The following is a 23196-nucleotide window of genomic DNA, read 5'->3' on the forward strand; positions in this document are numbered from 1 at the left end:
ATAAAGGAATCATTTTTCCATAGCACTTCTCATGTTCCTCTTTTTCCTGCTCTGATTACTGCCTTTTTCTCCTGCAGGATTATGGAATGTGGGAACGTGGCGATAAGACTAATCAGGGCATTCCGGAATTGAATGCAAGCTCTGTAGGAATGGCCAAGGTGACGGCTCATACTCCTTGTTCTTCCTTCTGTGCGTTTTTACTGCTTTGACTTGGTTCTCATTAGAAGTATGAACTTAATCTGATTAGTATATTTTTCAAAAGTCAACAGCAAGTATGAAATTCAAGTGGCACGTGTACCCAGCCAACTGAAATTATAGGTAAAGAATGTAGGTTTCCTGCACTGAAATCTGCATGTGCTTGAAAATAAGGGCACTCCCTCCTCATTGTCCATTGTTATCAACCACGGGTCTAAGCTCTTACTGTTGTCTAGGAAGCTGGATGTAGACCTTCAGTCTTCTTTTCTGGGTCATAAAGAAGGCTGAAGAACATGACCACTTTGTAGGGCAGGGCTTACAAGTTCAAAAGTCTATAGCGTCAGGCAAGTAAAATAAAAACATGTGAAGTTGGCCAGATAGAAAAATATTGGGGGGTACTGGGGATACTGAGAACATTCTCTAAAAGTATTCCAGTTCAAAATCATTTAAAAAACTTACTTAGGTCAAAACAGAATACACCTGTGGGGCAGATTCAGGCTACCAGTTTTCATCTCTTGTCCTAGACATTTAGCATGCTTTCCTCTCTTACTCCTCAATGCCCAAGTGTACTTTTGGAAAGACTCCAGAGCTAGAATTGTGAAAGCAACAATAAATATGCTCTGTTAAGAGAACAGACTGATGATTGCCAGATTGGAGGGGGGTTAGGGGGGTGAGTTAAAAAGGTGAAGGAATTGAGAAGTAGATTGGTAGTTACAAAATAGTCATGGGGATGTAAAGTACAGCATAGAGAATATAGTCAATAATATTGTAACAACTATGTATGGTGCCAGTGAGTACTGGAAATATCCGGGGGGGGGGGGGAACACTTGTAAAGTATATGATTATCTAACCACTATGCTGTATACCTGAAACTAATAAAGAATAATATTGAATGCAAACTGCAAGTGAAAAAAATTTTCATAATAAAGAAAGAAAAAATAAATATTAAAAGTAAAAAATATTCTCTGTTAAGGTCAACTGACAGACAACATACTTAGTACTAAAAGAATTAACTTTCTTAGGAGTTAATCACTAAAATAGGAGAAAGAAAAGCCAACCATGAATTTAGTGCACACACACACACACACACACACACACGGTTATTAATTTGTTAATATTTAATTTTTGTATAATAATTTCATTTGGGGAAATATTTTTATTTTCTCCTGCTCTGATCTACTGAAAATAAGGATAGAACATGACCATAGGACTCTTTAGCTGGATTTTAAAGATAATGTTTCATCACCTTTGGGAAAACACGTATACTAGATTGCTTAATGAAAAAGGAGTATCAGATATGGGAGTGCATGTTCACTAGAAAGGAAAAGTAATTCAGACCTGTGTTTGTAGGCAGCACTTGAAGCAATTGATGAACTGGATCTTTTTGGAGCCCATGGAGGACGCAAGTCAGTGATCCATGTCCTGCCTGATGAGGTTGAACACTGCCAGGTAACAGCTCAGCCTCTCACATTCCGGAGAGCTGGATAGGAGACTCATGAAGGGAAGACCTAGGTTTTCCTTACCTTTCTAGCTTGGTGGTACTTGGTTTCTTCGAGCTTTAGTTCCCTCATTCATACAGTGGGCATATTGGGCCCTTTCCCTCCTGCTGCACAAGGTGGTCCTAAGGATGAGAGTAAATCAACTTAATTTGTCAGAGTACTTTGTAAGCCAGGAAGTACCATGCAAACATAAGACACAACAATATTATATATATGGAGTCAGCAATCAAGACACCTTGTTTTTCAGAAGGCAACATCTGTTTTATTTGTTTTGAGAACATAGGTGGTTTTCTCTCAGGTTTATTGCATGATGCCCCCAAATTGAATGACTAGCAAGCACTAGTTCACTTGGGGACGGAAGAGGAGATGGTCAGAATGGGTAATAGTGGAGAGATGAAATGGGAGAAATGGCAAAGTAGTAGAACCTTCATGAAATAAAAATTAGAGAAAGGAGTGATTTTGTGAAGATTGGGGAACTCCATTAAGCAGTTAGTAGGTCACCAACTACTGGTCAATCACCAAACTCTTATTTAATGAGGGCCCACTGTGTGCTAGGGCTATGGGAGTCAGATACATAAAACTTGGAGTGTATGTTTCCAGGCAGAGAGAGCCTAGGGGAGAATAACTAGTTAAAGAACTAAGCTTGGGGTGGGGGGTGGAGGGTGGGGGTTCAGTTGGTTATAAAAATGAAGTTTTACTCTGAAGCTGAAGGTTCACCCCCATTTTTATCCTACTGTCCAGCTCACTCCATTTCCCCCCATTAAATATTTGTTAGTGGGAAATCTGTGACTTCTTGAAGTATGGTTTAATAGTCAAGCTGGTGTGCATCTTAATAAATGTGTAGTCTAGTGGAAATTGTGTGAGCTTTGTAGCCAGCTGGTCCTGGGTGGGAATCCTAGATCTGTCGCATACTAACTGCATTCCTTTAGACCGAGTCTTTGTATTTAGAGTCTTAAGAGTCCTCATGTGTGAATTGGATGTAGTACCTGAATTCCTTCTTCAGATGGAAGATTTAATAAGCTTATGTTTTCAAGGGTCTAGCCCCATGTCTGTACATGGTTAAATCTCAGGATTAGCTTTTTCCCTTCCCAAACTTTTCCTTATAATCTCAACTTCCTTTATTTTACAATGCCTAATCCAACCACCTTATACTTGAGGCCATATTATAGTGCCACTAAGTAACCCATTCTCTCTAGGACTAAACTAAATTCTGTTGTTACCATTTTGCCTGAGTGTTTTTGTGGTCTTCTGGATTTGACTTTTTCTTTAAGTGGTTTCTCAGTCACCCAGTCCAACTGGCCACATTCCATAGAAGCCAGACATTTCTCTATAGTGGCCCTGTATGTGTGTTCTTCTCTGTCTTTTTCTTCACCATCAGGACATCCTAACCTGCTGATACAGGTAGCCCCTAGTTCCTCCCCTGCATGTCCTGAAGGCCCAGCAAAGTCTACAGAAGTCACAAAGGAAGGGAGACAAGGAGTTCTCAGCATGGTCTCCAGGCAGTACCGCACTCCCCCCGACTCCTTATTCTCCCCCAAGGAACAGGGATCATTGGTTGGGTGGGCAAGGTCGCCCATCAGGGTCATATTGGTAGGACAAAGCTCTAATTATTTGAATGTTCCTTTGAGGCAAAGGTCATGATCTCTAGATACTGTACATAACTATTAGTACATCACAGGTTAAATCCACCTCTGTTTTTCATTCAGTCTATTCTGTTCTCCATGCTGCCAAGAGCATCGACATCTAAAGAGATTGATGCTGGACTTCTTTCTATTATTTCTTTCCCGGCCTTTGCAGTGGAAGATATGAACCTTGTGAATGTGACCAAAAATGAAATTATTTCTAAGCTCCAGGTAAGCGTTGGTCACACTAGTGCCGATCTGCCCTGTGTTAAGTGCCACTTTCACACTATGACTTGGAGCAGCCTCACCCAAGCCTTGGTTCTCCATGAGGCCAATAGCTTGGTTTATCTAAGTGGGTTCATAGAGTGAGATATCCAAAGCTGAGTCTACAGGTGACAAAACAAAGTCTCTTAGTGATCAAGTGACTTGGTTCTCTTCCTAAGTTGCAGAGGTTGACTTGAGCCATCATCTTTGAACCCCAATTCATACCACTCCTGTACTTCTAAGGCAGAACTTCTTACCCCTTTAGAAATCACAGACTCCTTTGAAAATGTCTTAAAAGCTATAGAGTCCCTGCCAGAAAAAAAAATACATGTCTCAATATCCTCAAACTTTACACACAATATGAGGGAATTTAGTGATCCCAAAGTTAAATTGAAATTTTTTTAAATCCCTGTTCTGAGTAACTATGTAACTATGATACATTACATCAAAGTGAGAATGTTATTAAATATTCCAGCCAGCCTTGGTATGGCTCAGTTGGTTGAGAGTCATCATATGCACCAAAAGGTCACCGTTTGATTCCCAGTCAGAGCATATACTTGGGTTGTGGGCTCGATCCCCAGTAGGGGGTGTGCAGAAAGCAGCAGATTAATGTTTCTCTGTCACATGGATGTTTTTCTCTCTCTCTGCCTTCCTCTCTCTCTAAAAAAAAATCAATGGGAAAAAAATATTAAAAGTTTCATTAGCAAATTGTGTGTGTGTGTGTGTGTGTATTTAAGAGAGAGAGGAAGGGAGAGAGATGGAAACATCAATTAGAGAGAAACACTAATTGGCTGCCTTCTGCATGCTCCCCACTGGAGACTATGTCTGCAACCCAAGCATGTGCCCTGACTGGGAATTGAACTAGAACCAGGGACCTCTTGGTTCATGGGTCAATGCTCAACCATTGAGCCACACTGGCCGGGCAACAAGTTAAAAAAAAATTCCAGCCAACTGAAGTTATTGGTAAAATTATCAAAGAACGTTAGTTTCCTAAGCCAAAATTCATGTTTATGATCTTACTTAGATTCCGTGAAAAATGCTTTCAGCCCTTGGAAACAAGAAGTTAAAGGGTCTCCAAGCACATCCCCAAAAGACAATAGCTGTCTCAGTCAGGGTTCAGTGGTGGAAAAGGAACCTCTTTAGATAGTTGAAGCAGGCAAAGAGTTAGTGCAGGGAATGAGTGTTTATAGGGAGGAGATTCTAACTGGGCCTCCCAGAGCCATCCATGGCCTACACTAGAGCAACTCATACACATTTAAGAAATTGGGAAATGGTCACCGAAAGCTGCTATCCAGGGATTTACTAGTAGAAAGCGCCCGATTAAGAGAACCCTGCCACTGCCATTCTTTCCTGACACCCAGAAAGGTGGACAGGAACACTGGAGCCTGCGGCAGGAAAACCAGAAGTGATAGCTCTAAGCCACAGGAAGCCCCACCTGCCTCCCTATCAAGCTTAAGGATGTAGGCTCCTTTGCAGTGGAAGATATGAATTTTGTGAATAGAGCCTATCTGCCAGGAGTCTGGAATGCCCTTTTAGTTTTCCAGTTTCAAGTAGAAGCAGTCCAACCCAGATATCTGAATGGTGGCTTTTCCAAGCAGTGAGGTTCCCTTTGCATCATTGCATAATTTGACAAATCAAAATGAAAGGCTGGTCATTCACTGAACTCTCAGTGATTATTCTCAAACCTCTGATAGTTTAATGTAGTATTTTGGAATTTTCTTCCAAGGACTCATCAAACCAGAATTTACTTTACGTAGGACTTAAAAATAACTTTTTGTACTGATAAAAAAGACCACTTGGTACACATTTCAGTATTATAAGATTCATGGGAAAGGGGGCAAAGGGTTGACTGGGGTTAAAATCAAAAGGCAAAGAAATTCTTCTGATGTCTCCAAATGTACTTGTTTTTCTTTATCTTCTTAGGGGCGTTATGGATGTTGTCGCTTCCTTCGAGATGGTTACAAAACCCCAAGAGAGGTTGTATTTAAATAATGTTTCTTAATATTCCTTAACTGCTTCATATCTAAGTTGCCACTGTGGTGTTCTCCCTCTATTGATTATAATTACATGTTAGAATATTGGAAAGAGAAGTCTTAATTTTAGTATCAGCAAGCCTGGAGTTAGACAATAGAATAGTAAAATCATTAGGACAGCAAGCTGGTGGTTTAAAACCAGCTTGTAGACAGGGACAAATAGTTCCGTGGCTCACATGGGTTTTTATTTTTTATTTATTTTTTTGCTAAAAGTATTACAAAGGGTATTACATAAGTGCCCTTTTTTCCCCCCCACCCTTGACAAACCCCTGCCCTCCCTTACCCCCCAGTGTCTTATGTCCATTAGTTATGCTTATATAGATGCATACAAGTCCTTCGGTTGATCTCTTACTCCCCTCCCTCCTGTCCCCCAACCCTCCCTGGCCTTCCCACTGCAGTTTGACAATCAGTTTGAGGCAGCTCTGCCTCTGTATCTATTATTGTTCAAAAGTTTGTAATGGTCTTTATTATCCATCACATGGGTTTTTAAATACCAACTGTGGCCGCCTCCTTGGGTTTCTTTGCCATAGTGACTGATAGAATAATATCAATAAAATAGTCTGCCAAGCACTGTGAGAGATAAATTGCTATTTATTTCTTAGAGATATAGGAAACAACATAGTAAACTACCAAGGAGTCTTGTGTACATTTCTGATAGTTTACCATAGAAAACTGCCAAAAATAGCATCTCCCCATTATAGCAGAATCTTAATTATACCAACCTCAAAGCTGCATTGAAAGAGACAAGTGAGGGAAACCCAGTGAGGTACAATGGTATTATGTATGTATCTGACATCACCTTTTAGAAGGTCTACCTATTTGATTACAGGACCCAAACCGATTGCATTATGACCCTGCTGAACTCAAGCTCTTTGAAAACATTGAATGTGAATGGCCCGTGTTCTGGACATATTTCATAATCGATGGGGTCTTCAGTGGTGACGCTGTTCAGGTAAGAAGATGCTGCGTATTAGGTTTAATCTTCCACTTATCTGTCAAAGGACTTTGCTAGAGGTGGTCTCTATCCACTTCACCAACATATTCCCTGGGCCTAGGACATAGTAAGTACACAGTAAATATTTGTTAATGCAGCATTCATTTGTTCAAGACAGGTTTTTTTAGCATTTGCTGCTGTACATACTTTGGTGAGCAAAACAGACCTGTCTTTATGAAGCTTATGTATATGACTGATGAACTCAAAGGTTTGCTGCTTTTTTAACCTTTTCAGATCTGACATTTTTTAAACCTGCTTGAATCACATGTTCTAGTTTGGAGTGAACAATCTAAGATTTATTTTAGTTTTTGAAAGCTGCCTCTGCTCAGGAATGCTGGGGGGCTGCAGAAACAACAGCAAGCTTAAAATGTTATTGTTGCCCCGTTGTTCATTCTTACTTTTATGCTGTAGTGATTATCTTGGATCTTATGTTTTCTTTTTATCCTAGAACTGAAAGATTCAAAAAGATTGAGTTGGAATTTCAATTGTGAATAAGTTTGACAATGATCAGAAACAAACAAACAAACAAAGACTAAGGAGACGAAAAAGACTATACTTAGTACCTTATTTTCTAGGTCTCATAGAATTTACTACCCTTATGCCTATCCTGTCTCTTCTACTTGCTGCTCAATGACATTTAAAAAAATGATGCACCCCTGGTCATGCTTTGACTGGGCTCTCCAAAGATGAAATGTCTTAAATAGCAGGTGGCTGGTTAAGGTTTTTTCTCTTTTTTCTTTTCCCTTTTAATATGTAGATTTTTGTCAGTGACTTTTTAATTTCATGAAAATGTTTACATCAATAGCATCCTAAGAATAGGGGTACATCGATCATAGTACGTACACTTCCTTTCCTCACATGAGATTTGTTCCGCAAGTGTTTCTTGAGCAATAAATATTTGAATGAGGGCCTTGCAGTGTAAAACTACCTATAGGGATGCACTACTTAAGATCCTGCCTCCACTCCAAGAAGCTTATAGTCTGGCTGGTGAGACAATTTTTATTTATTTATTTATTTATTTATTATTTTTTTAGAGAGGGAGAAATTTAGAGAGGGAGAAAAGAAGAGAGAGGAAAAAACATTGATATGAGGGAGATACATCTATCGGTTGCCTCCTTTACTGAACCCTCAACCTAGGTACGTGCCCTGACCGGGAATCAAACCTGTGACCTTCCACAGGACAATGCTCTAATCAACAGGACAATGCTCTAATCAACTGAGTCACGTGAGAAGTTAAGAGTGAAATATTTAACTCATGGGTTAAAGACCACACAGAGAAAAAAGCAAAAGGCCATACAGAAAAGACCAGTTGTGTTTCGCTCCTCCTAACACTTACTGTCAGCAAGTGCTGTTTCCTCCTGCACTCTTTGAGCTAAAGGTATTTGCGCATTTCTTGGCCCCGTGTCCTCCTTCTAATCTGTTTGTTGCCAAGAGAGGTGTTTTCTGTGTTGCACTGCTGTTACAGCATTAAGGACCTCTCTTTCATACCATTGGGGATGGGACTATTTTCCAGGTCCAAGAATACCGAGAGGCCCTGGAGGGAATATTAATCAGGGGCAAGAATGGGATCCACCTGGTGCCAGAACTCTATGCCATCCCACCTAACAAGGTAACCAGGCATTGCTCATCGAGAACAAAGTGACTTGGTGCTTGGCCTTTTCATATTTTCCACCCCCGTTCCAGAACTAACACTTTTTCTCCAGGAGATGTGGTTTGTAAAGCCTTCTGTAGTGTTCCTGTCTATCACAGAAGTTATGGCTTTGGAGCCATGCTTGCAAAGGGGAGTCCAAGTGAGGCATCAGTGGAGGACCTTCAGAGGCTATCTGTTCCTCACCTGAGCCCAAGACCAAATGAACCTTCAAATGCACAAAACACTGTTGGACACCATGTTCTCACGCATATCCACAGAAGAAGAAACCAGACAGAATCTTCCTAGGGAAGGAGGAGAGATGTGTAGATATAGTTGAGAATCTCTTCCTTTGAGTCATTCCATTCCAGAGCTTAGAAGACATTCTATATCAGGGAGAGAGAAATTGGCCAGTTCCAATAAGATGCCTAAAGATAGTTTTGTTCTATACAGTTTCCTAAATTGGACCATGATGGAGATATATATATATCTTGGTGGGAAGATTTCCCTATATGTGTCTTATGTTCAGAAGAAAAGAATTCTTGATTCAAGGCTGTTTGTCCTTCAGATGTTCTTATTGCTTCATTACTGTATTTGCAGGAAGTACGTAGAGACTTCAGAGAGCAGCATATTCCCCGTAATTGACAGGAACAGCAGGAGATCGTAATCCAGCAGAAGCTGTCACGCCACAGCTTGGGTTTAGGGGTTCTGTGGTTGAATCAGGTCCACAAGCACATGGTCAGGGGACTGGTGGGGCCTCTGAAATTGTGTGCCTCTGCCCAAAGAGGCTCTGGAACCTGTTAGTGCTCAGATAGCACTGGTCCACCTGGGACCAGACCCGAGGGTCAGGGCCTTCCCTTGCTGCCTCCTAATGGGTGGTACATTTCCAGGTGTTGGAGAGTCCCTCACTATAGGTACTGATCAGGCCATGGAGCCAACAAGGGCTCTTTTCTCTCTAAGAGTCAGAGACCTAGGCGTCCTGCAAATGTATTCATTTTACTATGTTTGATATGTATGTGTTGCTGGGGAGGGGCTGATGGTGGGGCCTGGGTAGTTATTTCCCAGCAAATATGTGTTCAGGTTCCCCCTTTCCAATACTGGGGCATTTGGCAGAACAAAATTAGTAATAGGAGGTCATTTGGATCCTGGAAGCAGAGCAAGTGGAAATAAACGACTTCATGGGTATTTTACCTATTTGATGGTAGAGAATAACCATCCATCTGTGTTCTACTAAAAGGCATATATTCCTGACTATAGTAAATGCCAGGTGTGAACAGTGCTGGCTACATGTTGTAAAAAATTACTCTGCAACTTTTCTCTCTTCTAAACTTTGCACTGACCTTTAAGCAAGGCACCTATTTTGAACACTATTTTATGTTGATCACAGTGTGTGTGTAGGCTGTTTCCAGAGAACACGTGGGAAGGTTCCCCCATCACAACAGTGGCATGTAGAAACCACTGCAGATAGGGACACCCAGACCCATATGGCACCTTTGTGCAAATTAGAAAAAGGACCTCCTCCTCCTTGAAGTGGCTGCAGCCCCAGGCCAAAGTGGCATCAAGCCTGGATTTTAGCCTAACTCATTTTCTCAGCTAGACATGTTTGTACAAAGGGCCACCATCCATGGGGTCCTCCTTTGCATAGCTTGAGACTAATTCAAGTGTGCCCAGCAGATATGTATTAAGCAGCTGCTCCGGGCCCGATACCAGGCTAGATCCTGGGGCACAAAAGGGTTGCAATGCCAGCTCTGCCTCTGCAAGGTTGCAGGCTAGTGGTGGGGGGTCAGAGGAGCTAGTCCAGGGATGGAGGGCAGACACAGGAGTGGTGGTGACAAAGGCCTGATGCATTAGAGGACCTGCAAGCAGATCAGAAGGGGCGGAAAAGGGGGAGGAGGTGTCACCAGAAGGAGACAGGAGCCAGCCCGTGGGTGGCAACAGGGTAGAGCCAGGCTGTCTTGTGATCTGGACACCTTGTCTGCCTTCTGTTCTTTGCATAGACTATATCTCATTCTAGATCTTTGCAGTCTTTCTGGACATTATTTCCATTTCAATAGCTTTAGCATACAATCTGATTGTAAAAGTAATCCTGCACACTGCAAAACATCCAGAATTCTGCCAAAAGAAGTAAATACCTATCTCTAATCTTACTACCCAAAGATAACCACTGTGACATTTTGGTGAATCTCATTTCATACTAGTATCCCATTTGATTATTTGATTGCTGGTGATGTTTAATTCTGTTTAGCTTATGATCTTCAGGTTTTCTTAATGTTTACTACTACAGCAAATTTTAAAAATTTTACTAAGTATATTAATAACATCACTGATTAACACAGAAAGAATGACTGCCCCCGTGGTGTGATTTTCCCCTTTGGAGAAGGATAAATGTTTCTACTTCCTTTGATTGACTGATATTTTCTGGAAGGAAAAAAGTGGTCACTGACATTATCCCCAACCAACATTGTCATGAATAAAAACCCAAAGGTCAGCATGGAATTTACAACAGAGAAAGTTGTAGACTAACTTTTGTAGTGCATAGCCAGCACTGTCCATCAGAAAGAGAACTATAACTTATTTAGATGAGTCAAAAGCCCCCAATGGATTCAGCTTTTTGAATCTCTGATGGAAACTTCCTGACCTAATAGTACAATTGTTTTTTCTCAATAAATAGTGCCACCTTCTGGTGATTTTCTTGTGTTAGCATACAGAGTTTATGAACTCCAGGGGATAGCAAGACCAAAGAAACCTGACTTGGCATCCAGTGATGCACTGCCATGACAGAAGGCTGATGTTTTAGATCATTGTATCCAAAATACAGCCAGATGTAAGCATGAGCTGTGCAACTTCTTGTTGCCTGGAGCTGTGCTCAAAGAAGCTGGCCAGGCTTCCAGTGTCTGTCTCTCTGCCTTTTGCCATCAGTGTGCTTGTGGGCAGAGCACTGGCCTGGAACCAGACCTAGATATGAGTTCTGCCTCTGCTGCTTTTACGTCAGAACCACCCGTCCTACCCCCTACCACCAGCGCAAAGGTTTAGCCTCCTTGGCCTCCCAATTCCAGCTCTCACACAGAATTGGCCTGGAGGAGCAAATGAGTAGCATTTTGTAAATCCTCAGTGTGCTCTCCAGTGTATGGTGACATTGGCCTTTTTATCCTCTGACATTCTGACTTTAGGGTTTTCTCTCTTTGCCAGGTAGATGAAGAGTATAAGAATCCTCACACGGTGGACAGAGTTCCTCTGGGGAAGCTGCCCCATCTGTGGGGTCAGTCCTTGTACATCCTCAGCTCACTCTTGGCAGAGGTAGGCAACTTGGGGGCTTCACAGATGGGGAACCAGAAGAGCACAGTGGCTCTCTGTCCACTATGGCGGTGAATCTCTTTGGCATCTTCATGGCTTTAAAGTCAACTGCTCTGAAGTATTCATTACCATTGTTCTCTTTACTCACATAAGATGGTGGCATACTTGACTAGCCGTGGAGAGCTAGGTGCCGAAATCATAACACATTTATTGGTGCCTATCTAAATGATCTACTGTGCTTCAGAGAAAATAAGCAATGGACTTGAAATACATAAGGGAATAAATAATGAATATTTTGAGCCCTAAAATATGTCATTTTCAAATTTGGGTTAAATTTTGGTTAATCAATATTTCATAGTGTTAATGCTCCTTTTTTCCCCCTAGGGATTCCTTGCCACTGGTGAAATTGACCCCTTAAATAGAAGATTTTCCACTTCCGTCAAACCTGATGTTGTAGTACAAGGTTTGTGAGTGTGTTTACTATTTTTATTTAACTTTGTAAAACCCATGTGTATTTTTTGCTTGAACTTATTGGGGTGACATTGGTTATTAAAATTATATAGGTTTCAGGTGTACAGTTCTATAATACATCATCTGTACACTATAGTGTGTGTTCACTACCCCAAGTCAAGTCTCCTTCCATCACCATTTATCCCCGCTTTAGCCTCTTCTACTTCCCCCTAACCCCTGTTCCCTCTGGCAATCACCATACTGTTGTCTGTGTCTATGAGTTTTTTTTCTTAATTCATCCACCTTTTTCACCCAGCTCCCAAACCCCCCTTCCCTCTGGCAGCTGTCAATATGTTCTTTGTATCTATGAGTCTGTCTCTGTATTGTTTATTAGTTTATTTTGTTCATTAGATTCCACATGTAAGTGAAATCATATGGTACTTGTCGTTCTCTGACTGGCTTATTTCACTTAGCATAATACTCTCGCAGTCCATCCATGCTGTCCCAAAAGGTAAGATTTCCTTCTTTTTTATAGCCAATTAATATTCCATTGTGTAAATGTACCACAGCTTTTTTATCTACTCACCTACTGTTGGGCACTTAGGTTGCATTAAAATCTTGGCTATTGTAAACAATGCTGCCATGAACACCATAGGGATGCATATATTCCTTCTAATCAGTGTTTCAGGATTCTTAGGACATATTCCCATGGAATTGCCTTATGACCCAGTGATTCCACTTCTGGGAAAACCCATGTATTTGGAATGCAAATGTTCCATGATTTTTCTATTTTATTTTTTAAGTGTGTATGAATGCTTTAGCGTATATTAATTTATAACATCATAGCGAAACACTTTACTCACATGTTTGTGGTGATGCAGGTGGCATGTGCTAGCATGGGAGCTATTTCCTTTGGGAGCAGGGGAACAGGTTTCTCCTGGTACTCCCATGTGGAGCCGTCTCTATTCCTGACCACATATGAAAAGAACACCAGGCAGGTTTAGAATAGTAAATGTATATCCAGGGGAAGGCAAGATATCATATGAGATGGGATAATTTGACATGGGATCTGTTGAAGACCATTTTTAGAAGTCTCCTATCAGACTGTCATGTACATTGTGAGTATATGAAATATGCATCGTGGGCATTAGAAGAGGCAAGGCCAGAGAGAGCCAGGAAGAGCAGCAGTACATGTGCTGTCATTTTTCAAAGACACCTAGTTCATGGAGAGCATGCTAATGTGTGTATCATACGCCAAAAAAGAGGTCAATGATACATATATCCATGTAAGGAGACAAGGGCCACAATGTAATGCAGACTGTGTGTTCTTCTTATTTGCAGTTACTGTTCTGGCAGAAAACAACCACATTAAGGACTTATTGAGGAAGCATGGGATAGACATCCAGAGTATTGCTGACATTCACCCAATCCGAGTCCAACCAGGCCGGATCCTTAGTCACATATACGCCAAGCTTGGTAGGTTTGGGGAAATAGGGCACTTTTGGCAAGGAGACATCTTGGTTCTAGGCTTTGGATCTGGGGGGAGACTGTGATATGTATAAATTCTTTAGAATTTTGGGCAAAGCCCTAAAGCAGGTGGTTTGATCACTTCCATGTGAAGAAGAGTGAGCAAACAAGCACGTTCTCCTCATGCCAGTTTAGTAGATGTCACCACAGGTTGGCCATGTGATTTGCCAAATCTGTTGTAAAACATGCAGCCACCTTTGAAAATTCACAATTGGAACAGTCATTTGTATCTTGATAACGTTTTAATTTTCATCTATAGTCTCAGAAAAATGCTCATTTACCCATTAAAATAGGAGGGGGTTCTCTTTACTTTTTTCTAAAATCTGACTTTGTTCAGTAAATTAGAAGTAAACATTAATTAAATCCTTGCAGCAGTTTTATTCTATATAGATGTTGAATCAGGTACTATTCATATACATTCATGGAACTTGTTTTTAATTCATCTTTGTCCTATTTAAAGATGTACTGGTGTTAGAAAAACCAAACCCCACAATGGGTTGTTTGACATAAAAATAAGTTCAGTCTTAGCGGAAGTCAGTTGGATTAGATGTTACTGTATTTACTCTAACACCATTTCTTTCTCTTTCTCTTTCTCTTTCTCTTTCTCTCTCTCTCTCTCTCTCTCTCTCTCTCTCTAAATAGGACGAAATTGAGCGGGCGACCATATAGGCACATTGGTGTCCTTGGAACATCTAAACTATATGTGATTAGGAACCAAATATTTACTTTCACACCTCAGGTGAGAAGAGCATGCCAGTAGGAAACCAACAAGCATCTTTTCATTAAGCTCTCTTTTCTGGCTGGTGAGCCACTTTGAATGTGGTAGAATGTGCATGCATATGTTCAAATAGAGACATTTAGGATGACACCCATTACCCTAGTACAATTCTTTACTCATAGTAGGTGCTCTATTATTGTGCCTTGAATCGAATTGAGTGTGTCATAACTTTCAGTCATTAGTAGTGAAATTCACACCACTTTATAAATTTGCTGGTAACAAACACTTGACTCATAGCCCTTGTGCCCCTAATCACAAGAGTCCCTCACCTTTGCCTAAGTTGTCATCAGACCCTCTGTAACACAGCCAGTCTGATTTTCAGGCCCCAACCCCCTTGATGGGGTCCTGAATATACTGATTATGGAACTTTGTTTCAAAGTTTTTGTTTCCAAAAGAAACTTGTCCTCTGGAACCCAAACCAAACATTTTCCATCCATTTGGGCAGCTAGAAAGACCAACTGTGGTACCACTTTGTCAACATGGAGCACAGCCCCCCCACACACACACACACACTACCTAGGCACATAGTCAGGGGTCAGTAGCCCCAAATTGCTCTTTTTCACCCTAACCCACACTGCTCACTTAAATCTTGTGAGTTATTTCTTTTTCTAACAAATTTCAGACCAGAGCATGAGCTGAGCATAGACTAGTCTAGAGGCCAGAAGGCCAATTTGATTTTCATCAACATCAGGTCACAGTGCCTTTAGTTCATGTTACCCAGGCCATCAATGAGGTAATCATAGTTCCCACATCTCGGTTGCTCTCAGTGCCCTCACTTGGAAAGCATCTCTGAGCCCAGCAGCCCTGGAGGAATAAGAATTAGGGAGTTATTGATTTCCTTTAGGAGACAGTGATATTGGGCCTGGTGCTTATATCCTCTTCTGAGGAGTTGTAAACAGATGTAGGCATGCACCTTTCCCTTCCACGGCTCTTGTGCAGGTGACAAGTCGATTTGTCTGAGAGCCCCATGATAGGTGGATTATAACCAGGATTGAACTGTTTCTCTGGAAACATAGCACAAGGATTAGTGCTGCCATGAATGACAGCTGGGGTTGTGTCGAGGGAAATGAAGAACAACCTCTTACTTGGCCTGTTCTGACTTGCAGTTTACTGACCAGCATCACTTCTATCTGGCCCTGGACAATGAGATGATCGTAGAGATGCTAAGGATTGAGCTGGCTTACCTGTGCACCTGCTGGCGGATGACGGGCAGACCCACGCTCACCTTCCCAATCACCCACACCATGCTCAGTAACTCCATGAACTTGATCTGCTTGAATCATATCCCACTATTGGTTTGGGCCCTTTTCTCACTGTTTAAAATGGCTCCCATGAACAGAGCTAAGTATTGAAGGGGTTTTCAGCAGTTCAGTTTCTTAGCTCAGAAATCTTCTATGACATAGGTATTTAATTAGGTTGTGTTGATGAAAACATTTCAGTGCATGCCTCCTCCCCCCACAAAGAAAGTATTCCCAGATTAAGTAAACTAACTCATCTTTTCCTTTTTTCCCCTTAGTAAATGATGGCTCAGACATTCATCCTGCAGTTCTTTCTACAATTAGAAAACTAGAGGATGGATATTTTGGAGGAGCTAGGTAATTTGTGATTTTTTTAAAAAAATAAAAGTAACACTGACCTTCCTTAAAGTCTTTTTGCTGCCCTTCTCCCGTTTTTCATGTCAATAGAAGCATGGTGCTTTAGAGTAAGAAGGAAGTTAAAACTTATTGACTCCAGTGACCCATGTGAAACTAGAATAATCTGTAAAGCAGCGCTCGATGGGTGTTTGTGAAGCTTCAGTGGGTGCCAGGAGGCCTGGGGCATAGAGAGGTAAACATCAGTTCTCCGAAGTGGCATTCCTGGAATGCGTATATGGAATTCTGTGCTGTTTCCAGTAAAAGGCATGAAAGAAAAGACCCAGTGCCTAAGATCTAGCAGGTGCTCAATAAATGCTCCTTGAATTGACTTGAGTGTGCTATCACCTGAAGAATAATTCACAGAACTTTATGAATTTCTTAGTGACCCTCAGAGCAGAGCACCTGAATGTGCCTAGACCAGTGATGGTGAACCTATGACACGCGTGTCAGAGGTGACACGCGAACTCATTTTTTTTTTGGTTGATTTTTCTTTGTTAAATGGCATTTAAATATATAAAATAAATATCAAAAATATACATCTTTGTTTTACTATGGTTGCAAATATCAAAAAATTTCTATATGTGACACGGCAACAGAGTTAAGTTAGGGTTTTTCAAAATGCTGACACCCCGAGCTCAAAAGGTTCACCATCACTGGCCTAGACCATTGTCCCCTCATCTCAGTGGAATGATACCCATTCCTTTGTAGGCCCACAATATGGCAGAAGCTCCCAGATAATATGGTTAAGCGTCTTGAGTGATGGGGGCTCACCTCCCAGTAAAACCACTTTGGTTGTTTTACCCTCTGACTGTCACAGGCAGTGGTTTTCTCTGGAGCATCTATGCCCTGACCTCTCTGAATTCCCTGGGATATGCCAGAAGGGCCCCAGGAGAACCTCACTGGGAAGCCAGCCTCTAGTGAGATGTGGCCTCTTCCGGACTCAGGGAGGCTTCCATTTGGTCCCTGGTAGAATGCCACTTGCTAAATTTGATTGGGCCTTGAAATCAGCCCTTCTTCTCACATCCTCCCACACTAGAGACCCTGCTGCCACAGTAACTTTTTCAAATTGTGGTAAAATCCACATAAAATAAATTTACCATCTAACCATTTTTAAGTGTACAGTTCAGTACTGTTAAGTACATTCACATCGTTGTGCAACCAACCTCCGGAACTCTTCATCTTGTGAAACTGAAACTCTGTGCTCATTAAACAACTCTCCATTTTCCCCTGTCCTCAGCCCCTGGGAACCACCATTCTGCTTCCGGTCTCTTGGTAGCTCATCTAAATGGACTCATCCAATATTTCTCTGTTTGTGACTGGCTCATTTCATGTAGCCTGATGTCTTCAGGGTTGAGTCACTATGCTGGGGTTGGTACCTCTGCTCACAGAGCTTACTGCAAGTTTTGCTCTAGACTTGAAGTGACCCTTACTCTGAGCTGCTCCTGGCCTCTTAGGAGTGTCAGTGAGACCGTCTCCAGCATTTGCCATCTACATTTCCAGCGCTAGTGCCATAACTGCAGTCGGCACCCACATTCATACATTTTACCTCCAGTTTAAATAAGTTACCACCTGGTGTACAGCATCTTATCCAGGAGAAAAGACCATATGCCCATAATTAACTGTTTTTCAAAATTACATATTAATTGAAATATAATCATTGTCAAAAGGACACTGTAGTTAATTGAGCACTTGCAATGTGTTTGGTGCTTGGTACGCATTGTCACATTTAGTCTTCACTTTGTCACGTGGGCTGTATTCTCACTTTATGGAGAAGGAACAGTCACCTCAGAGAGCCAGCGCGCAAGACAAACGGGCGCAGAAGCTCTGTGAATCCAGAAACCAGGCTCTAATTCCATGTGGAGCTGGCAGAGGGCTTACAGGAATGGGAGAACCTCCCATTTACAGGGTATGGCAATGGTTCAGAGAACCAGGGAACCAGACAGGAATGCCTAGGCTCCATCAGCTACCTTTCCTACTGAGTTCTTGATACTGTCAACGTAAGAAACATTCAAACCTGTAAAGAATTTTTGTGTTTATTTGAACCAAACTGTGGCAATTGCCAGGAAGCAAAATCTCAATACAATGAGATAATGCTCCAGAGAATGGCAGTTTTGCACCTTATTTTATGCATTACAATCAAAAGAGAAGATGTAAGTGGGTTACATAAAATTCATTGCTAATAGATGAAGGAGGCAGGAGAAAGCAGAAGAGGGAAACCTCTGGGACTGGGTAAAAAGGAAAATGATACAGCTTTTACATAGGTGGGTACAGGATAGTTAATAGTCAACATGATAAAAATAACAATGAGAGGATTTGTAGTATCTGGTCTGGTACATTGGTTGTGCCCTGAGGGCCCCAAAGAAAGGGAAGTTACCCTGACTTTACAAAGGTATGTGATCATAGATGCAAAAGACAATAGACAGGCTTACTTAAGGTAAAGATTGACCTTTGTTAGGGAAGATTCTAGTCTAGGACATGACTATCTGCCATAAACTGCTTTTAGTTTAAAACGCTTTAATTTCAGACCGTCCTTTGTAGTTACTTTAGGTCTCTGAATTTGCAAGGTCGCCACACAGGCCTTCCCTGAGCTTGTCAGGTTAGCATGTGGCCCCTTTTCGTCCACAGCAGTTACAATTGAATCTCATTTTGCTTTTTCCTTTATGTCTGAGGGTCTTTTAAAAGCTAAACTCACCCTAGATGCTGATCTCTACTTCCTGGAACCAACTGGGGTAGCCTGCTATTAAATTACTGCCTTTTCACCTTTGACCGGAAACCTTTCAATTTAATCAGAGGGAAACTTTCCATTGTCTTTTTTCCTGGCTCCACCTCACCAGTCCTGTTCCCCAACCTCAGGGCAAAACCATCACTAGAACTGACTCCAGGGCTCTAGGGGGGAAAGTTAATACTTTATGAAGGGAAGGCTTTTCTTGTCCTCAGGCCTTGTTTGTGATGTAGTCCATTTGCCCATTGAAGCTCAACCACCTATGAATTCATTTGCATCGCTGCTTTAATTTACTCCTTAAATGCTTCTCTCAGCCATTTCATCTAAGTCATAATCTGATGCTAGTAACTCCAAGGCATCTGTTTTCTGCCTCCAGATCTAACATTTTAAGAAGCACACAGAAGAGGTTTTCTTTCTGTAGGGTGGACATTCTACTACTCCCCGAACCTGGGGGTGGACCTGCAGAACTCGAAGGCTGTTGCCTTTGCAGGGGGACCCCACACTGGCAAAGCCATCTCTCAGTTTTCAGTGGAATTTTTTCTAGCCTGGTAATATACTAGGGCCACTCTGAGCATTTACTCTGGTTTGGGGATGGCCACCCATCACATTCCTTCTAGACAGAACTTGGGCTCTGAGACGTGCCTACCTGCACCTTTGTGACCCCATTGCATGGTAGGGACTCAAACGATGGCACAAGTACACCCAGAGAATCATTGCTTATGGTTTTGTTCTGGTCCAGTCATTGAGGGCAAAAAACCTCCTAAAGGTTGGTTCTGGTTAAAAGTGGTTCGCTCAATATGTGTTTTTTTTTCCCTTCTTTTGTTCATTATGTTTTGTAAAACTTTTGTTCGTTCAGTAAAATATATTTCTGTTTGTGTTGGGCTCAGGAATAAGAAATCAGCGTGATTCATTTTGGCTGTTAATATGCTGTGTACTTCCACTTTATACTTGCTATTGAATTTTCATCTTCATTTCTTGGCTGACTACTGCAGAGTGACATATTTATTGATCCTGGCAGAAGCGCCACCTGATTCTTGAAAAGTCTTTCCATGATTCATTAGTGGAAGTTTGTCCATGTGCACCTATAGCTCTAACATAGTGTCTCCTTGGCAGAGTAAAATTAGGGAGCCTTTCGGAATTTCTCACCACATCTTTCTACACGTATCTGACCTTCCTGGATCCAGACTGTGATGAAAAGTTGTTTGATGATGATGCCAGCGAAGGGAGCGTCAGTCCTGATAGCGATTCAGATTTGGGAGGATATTTCGAAGAGACTTCTTACAATCGAGGTATAGCTAGGAATGCCTTTGCAGGTTGTTCATTGAATTTATTGAAACCTTAGCATTGTGGTAAAATTGCCCTAAGACACAAACACAGAAAATGACTGTTAATTAACCTAACAAAAAAGGCTTTGGAAACTTGTAGCCATTAAAATGAATAAAATGCCACTTTAAAAACCTAAACTACAAAAGTGGGGCTTTTTTAAACCTAGAGTGACAAAGAGTTTCAGGAATGAGGACTTTTCACAAAATGTACAGTATTCTAAAGACAAAAACACAGGGCTTGAATTTTCAAAGGAATGGTAGAATGATCTAGGTTTGGTTGGATATGAGAGCTGAAATCCTATGTGTATAACATTTCTCAAACTGAATAGGATTTGGGGTTGAAGTGACCTGTTTTTTACTTTGGTATAGTACTTGGGATTGGGGCTGGGGGTTCCATAGGATGGAGGCTAGCTGTTCCATAATGCTTAGCTCATTCATGACAAATTAAAACAAAAAGCAGGGGTCAGCTGCTGGCCCTCAGGGTACCTTACATATTCAGCTCATGTTGTGATGCTCTCATATGAACACTATCTTTTCCTAGGATGAAGTTGTTTTTTCAAACAGTAGCTTTATAAACACATAGTCTGTGTAAATCTCTTTACTCTTGGGGAGGGGTGCAAATATCTATATGAAAATCTTGTCTTTCACTAAATTTACTTAGTGCTGTGTGCTACACATAATCACTATTATGCCTTTAGAATATTTCTGCAGCTTGTTTTCATTGGCTCTTTTGCTTGCCTGTCCAATTACAGAAGGCCAGGATGAACTTGACCAATATATCAACCACCTCCTGCAGAGCACATCCATGAAGTGCTACCTGCCCCCTCTTCGTAAGAAGACTTCAGAAGACAGCCATGTTTTCAGTGCTATCCACTCCACTCGGGATATACTTTCCGTGATGGCAAAAACAAGGGGTTTAGAAATTCCATGTATGTTATTAACTCTTTTCTGCCTGTTAAAATAAATGTTTAATCAAAGTCAAAAAGACACAACAAAATGCAGATGTTTCCTCCCTCACCCCTTCCTTCCCTACTGCCCCCAGTTCTTCTTAGAGGCAACCACATTCAACTCTTATTTATTTTTTTGGCATTTATATAGCTCCACATTTCTAAGATAATTCTAAAATAATGTGTGTATACTGCTGTCTTTTGATGCATTGACTTTATTCAGCATCTGTTGACTTTCTCTTATGGGGTGATGTTTAGCTGTCTTAAATCACCGCCTCTCCCTCTGCTTCACTTTCCCTAGCCTTCGGATATAGTTGTATTAAAACTAAGTTAAATCAGTACTCACTCTTTATGTTATTGTTTGTATGCAAATATTGTTCCCAACTGAGCATTATAGTATACTATGATTATATTATTGTTTTTACTTTTTTAAAAAGCTAATAGTTGCTCTATCTTTTAATTTGCCTTGCTTCATTTTTAGACCTTCCAAATGGCCTCTCAATACAAATTTCCATTAGATCAATCATATCTAGGAATTTCTCCATTTCACTATTTTTTTAAATAGAATCCACAAGTCTCCTTCTGTCTGGCTGATTGGACTCTAAGCCTGTTGCACCCCTAGGACTTCTCTTTATTGCAATTCTTGGAATCTCCTTTGCTTATCTCTTCAATTGGGTTCCCTGTTTCCTGAATCTGGCATGTTCTTCTTTCTCAATTTATTCCTTTGGTGGAGCACATCCTAGAACAGTTCCAGTAAGTTAAAAAAATAATATGACGGAAGAGGGTATGGTGATGACAACCCTCAATTTGTGAAATTCAATGCCCCTTTGGCGTGGTTGCCCTCCATGTCCAGGATATAGATTTTATCCTGGGATCTTCCTTCACCATCATCCTGGAGAGTTCCTTGACAATTCTTTGTCTCCTGTGTTGGCTCTTCTGTTTTCTGTGTCTCAACTTTTCCTTATCTTACTCTCTGATTTTGGTGGGGTCTAGTAGTTTCCCAAAAAGCATTACATGGTGGTTCAAATTGTTGAGACTTTGCAAGTCTGAAAATATCTATAAATACTCTATATCCATTTGAGAGTTTGGCTGGATATAAAATTCTAGCTTGAAAATAACATTTTCTTCATAATTGTGAAAGCATCATTTCATTGTCTTCTTATATCAGAGTTACTTTTAAGAAATTTAAACCCATTCTGATTTTTGATCCTTAAAATATCAATTGTTTTTCTCTTTGAAAACTTTTAGGATCTTTTCTGCTCCCAGGTTCTGAAATTTCAGTGACATGCCATGATCTGGGTGTATTTTCTCATCCACAGTGTTGGGTACTCATTGGACCTTTTCAATTATGGAAATTTATGTTTTTCAGACCTGTAAAGTTTTTCTGAATAATTTACTGACTCATTTCCTTCCCTACATTTTCTCTGTTCTATCTTTTGGTGCTCTATGATTTCAGTGTGGACTTCCTGGTGAAGTCTTTATCATTTCTCTTCTGTCTTCCTTTTTTTTTCTTTTGCTCTGTTCTGAGGGAAGTTGCTTCAACTTTTTGTTCCACCTTCTCAATTGAATTTTCTCACTTTTGCTATCATGTTTTAATTTTTTGTTCTCTGAAATTAAATTGCATTCCTTCTTATTTCATGCATACAATATAATTTCTTATTACTCTAAGAATGTTAATGGTAGAGTTTTTTATTTTGTTTTCTTCTCCCTAAGTGGATTCCATTTCCCCCAAGTCAAATTTCCAGTTTCTTTATTTTTTCTATCTTCCACGTTAGAGTCTTTCCTTCAATGCAGGGTGTTCCTTGGTTATCTGCTCATCTATGTGAATCTCAAAGCATGTAGGTGGGGCCTGTTGGGTGTATGGGTATAGACTGGGCAGATTTCCCAGAGATACTCTGTTCTCCTCTTTGACAGGTAAGGATCTGGTCCTTATTCCCCCTAAGAAATATACACAGGCCTTCAGCCATGCCATTCGGCCCCCAGTCCAGGGACCCTCCTCAAAATGACCCTCTATTCTTCTGTCAGGGGGAAGGTGGAACAAGGCAGTTGCCAAGCTGTGTGGAATTGAGGAAGGCATCTAGGGAGCTCACTGCTTCTCACACAGCAATTACCCAGTCTTTCTTATTCTGGACCATTCCCTCTAGACTCCCCCCGCCAGTTCCAGAGGTACATAGTGCAGCAAGCTTCTGACACTTCTGAGGATTCTCTGATGCAAATCTGACTGGTTCTTGATTTTCCCCACTGCAGACTTGTGGTTTGGTTGCCTTGTGTCAGCTAAGTCAGTT

At 41.1% G+C, this 23196-nt stretch overlaps 1 protein-coding gene across 1 annotated transcript in view; it reads left to right on the forward strand.

Annotated features, from left to right (window-relative positions):
- The window catches only part of PHKA2 (phosphorylase kinase regulatory subunit alpha 2), a 61378-nt gene that overhangs the window by 22134 nt on the left and 16048 nt on the right, over window positions 1-23196 (forward strand). Inside the window, 14 exon segments of the mRNA XM_023753688.1 lie at window positions 78-158; window positions 1546-1644; window positions 3401-3547; window positions 5504-5557; window positions 6443-6565; window positions 8121-8216; window positions 11424-11531; window positions 11913-11991; window positions 13320-13458; window positions 14148-14244; window positions 15390-15534; window positions 15800-15878; window positions 19753-19928; window positions 20717-20893. Coding sequence (XP_023609456.1) covers window positions 78-158; window positions 1546-1644; window positions 3401-3547; window positions 5504-5557; window positions 6443-6565; window positions 8121-8216; window positions 11424-11531; window positions 11913-11991; window positions 13320-13458; window positions 14148-14244; window positions 15390-15534; window positions 15800-15878; window positions 19753-19928; window positions 20717-20893 — 1600 coding nt within the window.

The sequence above is a fragment of the Myotis lucifugus genome, unplaced genomic scaffold (assembly GCF_000147115.1).
Source record: "Myotis lucifugus unplaced genomic scaffold, Myoluc2.0 scaffold_49, whole genome shotgun sequence".
Lineage (NCBI taxonomy): Eukaryota > Metazoa > Chordata > Mammalia > Chiroptera > Vespertilionidae > Myotis > Myotis lucifugus.